This window comes from the organism of the source record quoted next, unplaced genomic scaffold (genome assembly GCF_019419815.1).
Source record: "Pyrus x bretschneideri cultivar Hongxiangsu unplaced genomic scaffold, Pyrus_bretschneideri_v1 Contig12, whole genome shotgun sequence".
NCBI classification, from domain to species: domain Eukaryota; kingdom Viridiplantae; phylum Streptophyta; class Magnoliopsida; order Rosales; family Rosaceae; genus Pyrus; species Pyrus x bretschneideri.
In genome coordinates this window covers 2,633,426-2,647,461 of record NW_025999413.1, presented here as the reverse complement: position 1 = coordinate 2,647,461, position 14,036 = coordinate 2,633,426, and the positions used below count along the sequence as shown (strand labels likewise).

The following is a 14,036-nucleotide window of genomic DNA, read 5'->3' as shown; positions in this document are numbered from 1 at the left end:
AGATCTAAGTTCAAATTTCGCTACTAGCACTCCATCTTGATGGGCGATTTGTAAAAACAAAAAAAAATTACTAAAATTCCCCTTGTAGGTCTTCAAAAAGATTTTTGATATGTCATGACCCTAGAATAGTGTAGCCTCTTCTCCTCCTAAACTTTCTGTTACTGAAAAGAAAAACACTAATCATGTCCTAATAAAATATCCTGCTAGGTGTTTTTGGGGGAAATTGTGTATCGGGGTTAGACATTTGGGACTTAGATCGGACGGTTCAAATTGTCTCTGTTTGATCTAATTTTTTGAGATGACAATCAAACGAACTAGTTTACACGTGTTTTGAACCCCAAATTGCATTACAATATGTTCCATTGGAATGTTGTATGTTGATGTTTAAGATTATAAGTCCTAATTGCTTCACTGAATCTCTTGTTCTCCAATGGAGACTTAACCCTTGACTCACTAATGGACTAATCAAGAAATTCTTGGCAAGTCCTATTTCGAAGGAAAATCTTGGACTTCAAAGAAGATATGTGCTTATGTGAGTGTCTTACGAATTACGTAATTGAAATTTTTATTACTAGGTTATCAAGTGTATATGTGTGAGGATGTGAAGGTAAAAAAGTTCATATATATCAGTGAAAAGAGAAACTATGCAAAGGTTTATAAGATATTGGGCTATTACTCATACTGTCAATTGGTTTTATGGTAGAACCTCAACTTCTTCATAGTATCAGAGAAGGTTAATCCACGTATGAAGCTAAATGGTCACACGTGCTACATGTCACATAATTTGTGTTATCCACATGTTTGACTTAAAAATTTGCCACACGTAAGAAGGCGTGCAAGGATTTGAAGGTAAAAGAATCTCACATCGATGAAAAGAAAAACTTTTTAAGAGCTTGTAAGAAGTTAGACTACTCCTTATATTCTAATTGATTTTATTGTGAAACCTTAATTTCGTCAATATCAATCATCTTTCAGGGATATATCTCGGATAGGGTAGAATCTCTCTCATGTTTTCGGCATCAGTTGGGCATCTGGATTAGCTTCCTATTTTTAGAGGAATAAGTCTACAATGCTGGCTTGGGCCAGCGTAGATGTTGTAGTCTGTGCTGCCAAATGGAAGTGTCAATATTTTCAGCTACAATTTTGGGTTTCTTCTAGCAACTCTTGACTCTAGACCATTAATCCATCTGCAAAATGGACTCAAATATTTTGGGCTTTCTCTAGGGAACATATGAGGTTAAAGGTCCATTTATGGACTGAAACTAGTTTTTTTTTTCGTTATTTATCTTGTACGTGTAATTGCAAGAGATCTTGCAAACATAAAAACATAAAAACATAAAAAGAAAGAGATCTTGCAAACTCTATGATCCTTTCCAATCCCCTTAATTAAAGGCGTATCGCATGATCCTATTCAAACCAGGAGGTAGGACACAAATGAATACAAGCATTATTATTTTTTTCAATCTGGAAAGAAGATGTTCTGAGAGAGCAGGAACGTGAAAATGAGCATAACATATTCAATGATGAAGAGAAAGTATCATGACTGGCTAGAGAAACCGTTCGGAGTTTGCAGTTTAAACAATAAGGAACTTAGATGGAGAACAAAGAGAAGAAACAAGAGTTTAAGATTTAAAATTTTGCAAATCCAATTAAAACCCATGACCCGATTTTGTGAAAGATTTGAGAGTGAAGAAAAAAGTAAAAAAGCGTGTGGAAATCATTTTATTTTCCTTGATTATGTTTTGCAAAACTTTTATCTCTCTTGTTGGTTTTAATTAGTGGATGCAAAAACAGCGTAAGCTTTCAAATGTGTCTGTTCTTCTTTCCCATCTGAGGAGTACCCCATCTGTTTAGGTCGATTTCACGATACCTTGTGGATGCCACAATTTCAATGCTTGTTTTTTTTGTTTCTCATCTCTTTGGATGGATAAATTTTTCAATATGCCCAGAATGCGCCACATATTATTATACAAGTGGTGAAAAGTTTTGTTTTTTCAAATATTCCTCCAGTTATATAATTATGTATGTACTGTCTCGTGCTCTTAACACAATAAGAAATATTTCCTTTGGATAAAAAAGGAAGTTTTTCTTTTCAATGATGATTTTTCAGTGTACCGCCTCAAATTAAATTATATGATTAATAAGTTTTGTGTATCAAAACAACCCCATAAAAATATTATATATGTCATAAACAATTAAAAAAAGCAATAAAATATCTTCATGGTTGGAGAATAGAAGAAGCACAATGAACATAAAAATATATATTAAATAACAAGATGGTTGAAGAATCCCTATCAGAGAAGGAAGGAAGAGGAAGGAGTTGGAAGCAGGGCACATGGAAACAGGAGGCCATGTGGAGAAGATTCAAAGCTCTGTTTCTTTAATTTATTTTTGAAGTGAGCAACAAAAGAATAACATGGACACACCCTTCTCACAAGGAGGTACCCTCGCAACTTCTAATAAAGGCATGTGATTGCAAGAGGAGCTTTGTCGTAGGCCAGCCCAAATGCTGTACCATTAGTAGGTCCCACATTGCCCCAAAAACCCCACTTCTTTACCCTACCATCACATCATGTAAACGAGAGAGGTATTACTGCCGCGGTATGTGAGGCTGAACATGTATATTATCAGACATTTTAATTTCTCATCGTAACAGTATGTGATTAATTGAAAATAAAATTGTTGCAACGAAATTTCTGTAAATAATAAATTCTTCTCCAAGAAGTGGGGTGGTGGTGGTAGCCCTAGCCCTAGGTGGGTCTCTAACAACAACAAATTTTGCATCCATACGAACACACTCTCAAACATACACCTTATCACTTGTTTATAGCGAGGAACGTTATTTTGGTAGTCTCTGAAGCCAAATATGCAATGTTATACGTTTAAATTTTTTTCACTGACAATGCAAGATTAACTTGAGATACAAATGTAATGACATTCCCGTTACTAAAAAATTCTTCTCGAAGAAGTGGAGATGGTGGCCCTAGCCTTCCGTGGTCTCTAGACACAACAATTCACAGTCGGGTTTATGGTTGTAGGTATTAACACTAGAAAAGTGAAAGCAACAAATCCGATCCATTTTCCTTTTGAAGGCCTATCTGCTCAGCTTTCAAACCAAAATATTATGAGAGGACTAAAGGACTAATATGAGAGAGAGAGAGAGAGAGAGAGAGAGAGGGAGAGAGAGGAGAAAATTTTCATTATGATGGAAATACGAATGGTACACCACAAGTTTTTATGTAATTGGTGAGAAATTTTATTTTTTTAGTTATTAACATTTTAACACGCATATCCCATCATTTGTAGACAGAGGGAGAGAGAGAGAGAGAGAGAGAGAGAGAGAGAGAGAGAGAGAGAGGCCCTAATTTCAACCAATGTGGAACCTCATGCGTTATGCAATACCCACCTCAAATATGTCTTGGACAATATATGTCGGGGTGGTTACATAGCTGGGATTTAATTAATTAGGTCTACTAATTAAGATATCACCCTAAACAGCCTAGTGTTTCTTATAGGCATTGTAGCTAGCCAAGCAAAAGTACTTTTTTATTTATTTTAATGAGGATGATGTAGGATTAGACGAGTTGAACTACTCATAAGGCTGATTATCGAACTACAAAAATAGTCTTATTCTCTAACACACACATAGCGGTAAAAAATAAACAAGACTCTGGATTTAGTCATCAACAAATGTACTTATTCATTACCAGTGTTCTAAAAAATGCCCTAGGCGCCTTTGAATTGAGGTGATTTTGTGCAAAACGGCTGGAAAAATCGAGGTGGCTCTAGGCGGTGCTAGGCGGTTGGGTGGTTTATTTTTATTTTTTTTTTTTTTTATTTTGGTGAAATTTGTTTAAAGTCTAAGTTCCAATTATACCTTGAAATTTTGTTAATTTTATAGAATATGTGTGTTGTGTATCAACTTAAATTCCAGTATGCTAAAGATAAGTATCTTACATTACTAAATTTCCTTATTTTCCTCTTATTTTCCATTTTATGTTGTTTTAAATTGTGAACTTATTATACATGTGTCATCCTACAATACTCCTCACTATGGTTATATGGCATATATGCTTAATGTGTTTTTAAATTTTGGACTTGTTGGATACTCTTTTTGCATTTTATCATTCTTTTATTATCTTATCCATGGATTTCATACAAGTATAATTTTTTGTAAATGTCAATATGCACTTATTCACAAGATATATAAGAAATTTACTTAAATTTACCTAGACGCTAGCCCACCGCCCAACTAACGTCTAGTGTTTTTTAGAACCTTGTTCATTACTAAAGTATCTATATTACAACTGAATCAGATCATAAAACATAAGCAATCATTTTTGTGTGTGTTTCAAATTGTGATTAGTCTGTAAAGAAAAATAATTATTTACCCCTAAGGAATCAAGTATTCTTCAATATCTATCATGTATGATATCTGAGAATATAGGTTAAAATGCATGGATTTTATAAAAATACCATTCTAAAATGAATTGTTAATGATTGTATTCCTCCTATTAGTAACTACGTTTCAAATCCCAAGGTGACACAAGAACAGCTCATATAAAATATTCCATAACGTTTGATAAAAAATAACCAAAATTCTCCAGCAAATGCCAGACCCGAATTAATTAACCAATTGATAATGCAAGGTCCACGATGATGAAACGTTAACTTATTAAACGACTGAAACACGTAGTCATGGCCGTGATCATTGTCTATTATTTTTCTCCCCTTGGATTCTGGGTTCTCATGTTGCATGCATGCCCAGTTTCCTCGTCGTCACACATGATGTGATCTTTCGATGCATGTGGGAAGTATTTGATGTCAATATGATTTTCTTCTTTTGTGGTTTTTTCATGTTGCCCTATTTTTTCACTCATCTTTCCTTTAATCAATTTATAATAAATTAAGGGTGGTGCTATATTCACACATTCTTTTTAATTATCTTCCACATACTACTCTCAATTCTGGTCATCAGATCATATAAATTGAAGAGAATCAAAGTATAAAACTTAACATGGTGTGTGAATATCACTACCCTAAATTAAAAGACAAAACTTCCCTCGTTCTCAGGAAAGAGGGCCTTTCACACTAACATGACATTGTTTCACTACATAAACATTATAATTGAAGTTGCTCATTCTCTTTATCATCATCATTTGATCATTCAATTTGGAGACCGTTTAGTCACTCAGTTAAAAGTTAAAAAGACGAGCCGTGTGGTTCACCACTAATTGCAATATTGTCTCCGCTTCACTACCTGTACAACCAATAGGGGTGGAGTTTTTATGCAAAAAGTATGATATAATTAAGTAGGGAATGATTTGATATAAGTTGTGATTTGTTTTGTAAGAAGGGTGATATATAAATTTAATAATTTAGATTCAAATTTGAAACTTGCTCTGATATCATATTAAAGTTTCAGAGAAATGTGCATCAAATACAAAGTTAAAGTAGTGCTCTAATTCTAAGTTAAAGTTTTCAAAGAGGTGGGCCACAGTCCACCACTAATCGCATCAATATTTTTCCTACTTAATTAACCTTATGTGCAACCAATAGGTATGTAGGGTTTTTATGCAAAATACCTTCATACAATTATTTTAGGATGGTCTATGTGAGATGTTTTTTCATTATTTAGCATGTATGAATTCAAGAAATTAACGGTTCATAATTCGGATTCTACTTGTTACCATATTTGTTCGACACAGATGACTAAACAGTCCCAAATAAAATGAATTTTTTTAAAGGATCTTTAGATATTTATAAAAAGAATTAAATATTCTCCTTCTCGGAAATGACGGAAGTATTGTCCTATGTTGAATTGTACTAATGTTTCACACTATACTTTCCTCTTTTCACATTTTTTACATGAAGAGAAAATGAGAATGTAAAAATTAAAAGTTAGAATTAATTTTACTATGATTTGGTCTTGTTACACTTTTTTAGGGGAGAGTTTTTAAAATATTTCACGGTTTTCACCATAGTTAATTAAAGATATCTCAGTAAATTGAGTGTCAGGTATTTGTGTATAATATTCGAGGGGAGCTTTCGTGGACCCATCCTAGGATATGGATCTCTATCTCTCTCTCTCTCTCTCTCTCTCTTTCTCTCTCTCTACTCACCTAAAAATCGCTGTCTTTCAGTCTGTGCACCCATCTCACCCATCCCCTTTCTCTTTCTGAAATCCCTGTCAGCCATGAGAGTGAGAGCCAGCACCACCATAATCTAAAGCTCCCTCCCTTATAAAATTTGTCCCAAAAAGCTCACAGTACCATTTGGGATTTTTAGTACATGATGCTTCCATATTTCTATGCTATGCTTTTCATTCCTGCATGAAAAAAAATCATAATATTATAATTATTCATAGCTCACATCACATATGATGGCCTTCCCTCCTTGTCACACTTTCATGTTTCAAAACCATGAAGATCCAGACCTCCACCTTGCTAATTCCTCTTGCCCTCCTCAGCACTTCCACGGTCTCTCTCTCTTTCTCTCTCTTATTTTTTTTCTTCATTGGTATAGTTTGTGATTAATCAAAATTATTTATGAATAAAAGGGTGTTTAATTATTGATTAATTTGTGTGGTTTTTGTGTGTGGTCTTTGCAGGTGGTGGGATGCCTTTTATGATGAAGAGATCACTATCGTTTTCAGGTGTTGAGAACAATAAATGCCACCATCACGACCAAGAAGCGGCGCTGCATGGAGGAGGAGAGGATGATTTGTCGGACGACGGATCCCAGATGGGAGAAAAGAAGAAGAGGCTGAATCTTGAGCAGGTCAAGACTCTGGAGAAGAGCTTCGAAATGGGGAACAAGCTCGAACCGGAGAGAAAAATGCAGCTGGCTAAGGCGCTTGGTTTGCAACCGAGACAGATTGCTATATGGTTTCAGAACAGGAGGGCGAGGTGGAAGACAAAGCAGTTGGAGAAAGACTATGATCTTTTGAAGAAAAAATTTGATGTTCTTAAGGCTGACAATGATGCTCTTCAGGCTCACAATAAGAAGCTTCAAGCTGAGGTAATTGGTTAAGTTTTTAGCTCAAGCTTTTAACTTTTGAAGAATAAATTGCATCCTTAGCATAACCAAGCTGAATAGAGCAGATGTACTCTTACTCTGCACTCTAAATTGAATTTCGTCTAATCTATATGAGATTAAAATAGAATATAGCAGACTGACTTTCTCTTATATTTCTCATTCTTCTTCTGGGATGAATACAAAATTTACAGTTTGAATCTCCCTCTCTATAATTTCACTGCAGATTGATTTTGTTCTTCCTTCCTCTTGGTTTTCTGAGATGTACATAGAGTTTGAAGTAGCTAGGGAAATGCTAATTTCTCTTTCGAACATTTAATTAATTATTATTGTAAGAGGAATATTTATCTATAGCATCAGCATGGATTATGGTGCACTATGATTACTAGGACATCTTATCTTAATTCTACTGGTTTCCGGATCAGCTCTTGATCCAATGCACATAAAAGTATAAAATTAGCATCAAAATTCATAGTAAGATTCCCTAATTAATTTCTCTTAATCAGTGCCAGTCTGTCAGATGTGCATCTGAATGAACAAAAGTATTTTAATCTCAGTTGCTTCAAAAGTTAACCTAATTCCAATTAGATTATGCTAGAGATACTATTTACTTAAATCATATTTTGTATCACATATCATGATATTTGATGGTTGAAATTATTTAATTATTTAAATAAAAAATTTAACCATCAACCGTCGTGTAAGGTGGTTTACAACATACCGTCTAAAAAGATGTTCTTTACATTTTCCATTCCGATTATTTACATATTTATATTTGTCTGGTTTAAAATGAATTATGGTGCAGTTATTGGCTCTAAAAAGCAAAGATTCATCAAATGAAGGGGCGTTTGATTTCAAGAAAGAAACTGATCAGGGTTCTTGGAGCAACGGAAGTGAGAACAGTTCAGACCACCACCACCACCACCATCTCAACCTAGAAATTTCAAGAACACCGGCAACCACCAGCAGCCCGCCTTCTGATTCTCCTCATGAGATGAATGGAAAAAACCTCTTCCCACCGTCCTCCTCCTCCCTCAGGTCTGCAAGCACAACCCAACTCCTCCAAGGATCATCACGGTCAGATCTTCAGTGCCTCAAAGTTGATCAGATGATTCAGGATGAAGGCTTGTGCAGCATGTTCAATGGGATTGATCAAGAGCATCAAGGGTTTTGGCCATGGCCTGAGCAGCACCATTTTCATTAATAAATTGATCATCCAATTATTTCCAAACCCTGAAGATTAATTACATTATTCTGTAGCAAGTTTGGCCCAGGCTCTGTGATCAGACAAGTAATTAATTAAAAATTAGGAAATTTTTTTCCTATGAGTTTCAATTAAATAATCAAGTTTTTTTTTTTTTTTTGCTGTAGATTTATTGATGTACAGAGATCAATATTTTTGCTCCATCAATTTCATCGGTTGGGCTGAAAAATAAGTGTAGGATTTGGCTCTGAATAATACACTTTATAGTTTCTATCCCATACTTTTCTTGATTGTCTAGGCTTACTAATTTTCTAGTTTGGGCTTTAGATCATAGATCATATTAAGAATTTTTCTTGTTCGAACGATGTTATTGTCTAATCTAATCTACATGAAGATATTCAATCTTAGGTGCAAAAAAATTAATAGCAACTTAGTTACGCTCAATTTCGCAAGATGACATATAGTACACTACTAAATAATTAAGATAAATGGAGATATATACATGTGCCAGTGAGTGGATTTCCAGCGCTGCCATGGAGCATATGGGATATGAATAAGATCAAAAGGATTCCCTTACCCGGCAAAATTTTCAATTTTACTTTTAATTTCTTTGTTTGTTGGTTCTTAGGGAATGATGATATACTTGCAGTGATGAGAAAAAGGCTGACTTCATGTGGCAGATTAGCTACAGAAATGTTCATGAAGATTAAAGCCTTAAAGGTAACTCTGAGGAAAATCTCTCTGGGAGGTAAAGATCGAAGGGCCAATGAAAGAGATGGAGAAAAGAGGGTTAAGGAGAAATTTTTAATTATGACGGAAACACAAGTGGTACATCATATGTTTTAATATAAATGGTGCGAAATTTTATTTTTTAAGTTATTAATTTTTTAGAATATATATCTCATTATTTATATAATAATACATAATGTATCATTATGTGTTCTAATTATATTGAAAAATCTCTCAGGTTGAGTGGTAGATTCTGAGCACACATTCCAAATAGAAAGAAGCCAAAAAGACGGCAGGAGAAAGAAAACAAATGGAGCTAGGAAATGGTCATTGGACTGTAAATTTCCATCTGACAAGAGGAAGTATCTAACTGTACATTTCCATCTGACAAGAGAAAGTATCTAACTGTGTACTATCCTATCCATGTGACCTACTACCACACCATATGTGAATCCCTTCCTATCCTTCATTCAACACAACTACATCCGTCTTACTTTACACCGCACATTCATACAATGAAAATATCATTGCGATAATACTTCTGTTAAGAGTATGAGTTTCGAGTCAGAGTAATTAGAAAACTTTGTATGAACTTAAAAATAATTCAAATACTTCTCTATTGCTAATTGATTTTAAGATAAAATCTCAATTACTTTCATAATATTAAAGTAGGTTAATTTGCCCTTGTAATTATTTTGCGATACGGCTGTAGAAGTTAACTTTTCATGATATATATATATATATATATATATATTTTTTTTTTTTCAACAGAGTACCCGAGTACTTATTTTTTGAGTCGTCACATCATTCAAGTTCCATATATGTAGCTTTCTTGAGTTAGGCACTATTACGAAAGATCTCTTTTCCTGTGTAATCTTCGTATCATTTTTAATAGGATTTAATATAGATTTGTGTTGTTGGGTTGGTGTTTAGGAGACCGAAATGATCATATCAAGTTAACTAATGAAAAAGAGTTCACAACAGTCAACCCACTAATTAACCAATATATATAAGCCTGGGATATGCTGTGAGGGTCGGTGAGTGAATGAGTTAGAATTAGGGTAAATCAATAGTTCGATTTCTTTAAGTCGTAATCACAAAACTGTTGGACAACACGCAAGTTTTACGATTATGTATACGCTTGGCAAGACACATATACTAGTACTAGCTTAAGCTTCTGTAGGAGTACATGTGAAAATCTAAGGCTTTTGTCTCCTCCAATTTAGACCATAAGAATTGAAGAAAGCTAGGGTTCCATCATAAAATTAATTAGTTTTAGAGTGAAATCTTAATTTTTTTTATGGTATTAGAGTAGGTTGTTCCAAGTGAAGCCCAACTACTACACATGTTTTACACCACACCGTTTGTGTTGTTCATGTGTTTGGCTTGAAAATTTGCCACATGTGAGAGGCGTATTGAATCTCACGTAGGGAAAGGAAGGGACCTACATGTGCTTCTAAGTAAGTTGGGCTACTCCTCATATAACCAACTAGTTTTATGGTGGAACCTCAAATTCCTTCAACAATTCAGTTTAGTCACATGTTTTAACTGGCATGAAATTGCAGTATACGATTGACATGATCATCACAACATTAGAGGGGTGCTCATAAATAATATGTATTTCCTGTGCATTAAGTCAAGCTTTTTAAGCAATTTGGAAGCAGATTTACAGTTTATTGATCAACAAAGGTGTAATACCCTGAAAAAATTTAGGTATATGAGTTTGGTATTCATAATTATGAACATGTGGAGAAAATTAACAATAAATCGATTTATGGTTATGAAAATTTAATTGAGAAAATTTAAAATTTTATTACCATAAATTATTATAAGTAACATCGTAAAATGTATCGATAAGTGAAAAAGATGAAAATGGTCCTAGTTGGTTTTACTTAATTATCTAAGGACGTATTTTATACTCATTTAGATTAAATTATTTCTTGTTAAATGTGGATAGAGCTCGGTCTTACGAGTGCGTAGGCGAAAACCGTTTGTGAAACAGAGTTATAGCGAATGAGTTATTAACGTTTAAAGTTAAGGACATTTTGGTAATTTTCCTTCATTCTAGAAGGCTTCAGATTTTTGGAGCAAAATCTGGGGAGCCACGTGTGTGGCCAAGATTGAAGGAAATGAGAGAAATGGATGGTGGAGATGGAAAAGAAAGAAAGAAAAGGGAGGAACCATACCAATGAGGGAGGGGGAGGTCATGAATGGACTAATGACAAGAGAGAAAGGAGAGGAATGAAGTGCATCGGATCGTTTGACCCAGTTCCTACGTGACCCGACCCAGTCTCTGGGTGAATTTCCGAAGAGAAATCGTTGATTTTTTCGGCGAATTGACCGACATCACCACCTCTACTCGACCCCACGACCTTCTCTCTACCATTTCCACCCCAAACCCGACGAGATTTGGTTTCATTTCACGAAGAATAGCATTGGTGGGTGTGACGGGCCTTATATTCCTGAAGCAAACTCAACCAAGCACCACCGCCCTCAGGTGTCTCTTGAGCCCAGGAACAAACCCCAAACAAGTTTGGGGGCAGTGAAGCTTCAAATTTGATGGATTGAGGTTCACCCACTTTCTGGGTTTATGGCAGGTCCATGGGTGATTTGAGGTGTTTCCCGGCCGAATTTGGCTTTTGGCCCAGGTATGAAAGTTGTTCCTCTCACTGAAATCTACTTGCCTGTAAATTTTGGTAATTTTTAGAGTTAGTTGGAAAATTAGGTTTCCGTTCACCGAAAACTGCCACCTGCGGTGGCGCGTGGCCAATGGGCCGACGCTGTCTTTTCATGTGGATTTTGATATTTTAAATATGTAATTGGTATCCATATGGTGTGGTTTGATTGTGAAATCTAATGCTGACTATTGCCGTTATTAGAGTATTTTCGGAAATGGATAAAAGGATGAATAATGAACTACAAAAGGCTTGATCCTACTCAAGGGTATGTAGGCAGTCTAACAGGGGTTAGATGCAGCCTTAAATAATCGAGAATTATATTTTTTTGGGAAGTTGATTTAAGAAAAGAAATTTGATGAATAAGATGGAATTAAGTCTTATGTTTTTGGTAAGTAAATTTTGGTTGTAGATTTTGTGAGTAATTAGGAATTTAAATAAAGAATTGTGATTAATGGTAGTTAAATAAACAAGAGTTTAATTTGGCCTATCACAGAAATTATGTCCCGGAACAATTGTTTTGGGGCGGGGCGTTACAAAAGGTATATTTAGTAGCATATTTGAGCCGATAGCTAAAAAAAAAAAAACATAGTAGTGAGGTCCAGAACATTGTCAAATGGGGTTCGACATTGAAGAATCTCAACAGAGTGTTAAAATGTATATTTAGTGTTTTTTTTTTCCTGAAATTAGAGATGTTAGAATCAGTTGTAGGTGAGGCGTAAACATAAAATAGCAATATTTTGTCTTGTTAAATAGTCATTCACATGTAGTTTAGATTTAAATAAAAGAAAATTTAACAAAAAAAAAATTCAAATTCAAATTAATAAAAAAATTTGCACGGAAAAGTATATTTTGAAGAGCGTGAGTATAATAATTTCTTCTAGTGGTAATAGAAATAAAAGAAAAGTTAACAAAAATGTACAAAAATACTCAAAGTCTAGGGGTGGCAAAAAGTCACACATGACTTTGTGGGGCGACTTTCTGCCACTCCTAGACTTTGAGTCATTTTTCTACATTTTTGTTAATTTTTCTTTTATTACCACTACAACAAAAATATAGTTTTGGCATGCACGGAGACAACCTTGTTTTCCATGCGCATGGTTGCCTTGATTTGTGCATCGTATCTTGCCTCATTTTTCATGTGCAAGCTCTTCTCGTTTTGCGTCCTAGAAGCCTGCCCCATTTTCTACAAGCGGAGGCCGTCTTGTTTTGGGTGCCATGGTCTGTCTCGTTTTGCATGATCGAGCCAACATAACACCCATATTTTTTGACAAAAATGCAAATTATTTATTTTTGCAAAATATTTTTCCTAAGGATTAAATCAAACTTTTTAAGGAATTTGGAAGTGATTTTACAATTAATTGAGCATAAAATGCATATTTAGTATAATATTTGAGCCAAAAACTAAAAAAATAAGTGAAAAACATAGTAGTGAGCCCCATAACATTGTCAAATAAGGTTCGACACTCAGGAATCTCAATGGAAAGTCTCACCTTAATTTTTAAAACTTCATAGTGAGGCGAAAGTGAAAATAAATACATTGAACTGTGATTTATGTACGAATTTGCAAAACCGACTGAAAAACCATGAGTCTTTATCCAATTTTTTTGTAAAAAATGCAAATTTTTTATTTTCACGAAATATTCTCCGTGAGCATTAAGAAAATCATTATAATGTATTACTATTTATTGAGTAACTAGTATATATTTAGTAGAATATTTAAGAAGAAGTAAGAAAAAAAAAGTGAAAAATACAGAGTGTGCCCATAAGAAATCGCAGAGCCATGTTAAAATGTATATTTAGTGTGTATATATATATATATATTTTTTTTTTTTTTAATTATAGTCACCCTTTTTTGATTGACAAAGAAGATTCTATTTGTATGTAGATCAGATTTAAATAAAAGGAAAATTAACAACAACAAAAAAAAAATATTCAAATATCTTTAAATTTACGTTTTAAATTGTTGATTACACAATGGATGCCAAGTCTTGAACACCATGCTTGCAGTGGCATGATGTTTGTTGATATGATCAAATCTTTCTCTCTCTCTATAATCTCTAATAATTAATAAAACACTCATTGTCAACCAAAATCCTATGAAATTACCAGTTTAACCCTTTAATTAAAACAGAACATGACTAAGAAATATGGCATAAATTTAACCAAATTTTGCTCTTTTTTTTTTTTTTTCTTCCAAAGCATCACCTACATATAATCCTAATATATCTCTAATTAATAAAAAATAAATAAATAAAAAAAACTTCCCACTCTCACATTCTCTATCACTCTTTTCTTCTTTCTCGCCAAAATCCTCTTCAACCGCTGTAACCACCCCACCTCCTTCATCCCCTTCTCCCACCCAGCCCGCCTCTAACCCACTTGCAAATTAT

The 14,036-nt window shown here is 34.2% G+C and overlaps 1 protein-coding gene across 1 annotated transcript; it reads left to right on the top strand.

The window, feature by feature from the left end:
* The first annotated feature begins 6,120 nt into the window (after positions 1 to 6,120).
* Positions 6,121 to 8,375, top strand: LOC125474368 (homeobox-leucine zipper protein HAT7-like). The gene is made up of 3 exons (XM_048577939.1): positions 6,121 to 6,479; positions 6,611 to 7,020; positions 7,841 to 8,375. Exons 1-3 carry the CDS (start codon positions 6,380 to 6,382, stop codon positions 8,237 to 8,239), a joined length of 909 nt encoding a protein of 302 aa, XP_048433896.1. The 5' UTR covers positions 6,121 to 6,379; the 3' UTR covers positions 8,240 to 8,375.
* The last annotated feature ends 5,661 nt before the right edge of the window (positions 8,376 to 14,036 follow it).

Coding starts and splice junctions, on each gene's coding strand:
- LOC125474368 (XM_048577939.1), top strand. CDS start 6,380: ATGATGGCCTTCCCTCCTTGTCACACTTTCATGTTTCAAAACCATGAA. Junction 6,480..6,610: donor CCCTCCTCAGCACTTCCACG/GTCTCTCTCTCT, acceptor TGGTCTTTGCAG/GTGGTGGGATGCCTTTTATG. Junction 7,021..7,840: donor ATAAGAAGCTTCAAGCTGAG/GTAATTGGTTAA, acceptor ATTATGGTGCAG/TTATTGGCTCTAAAAAGCAA.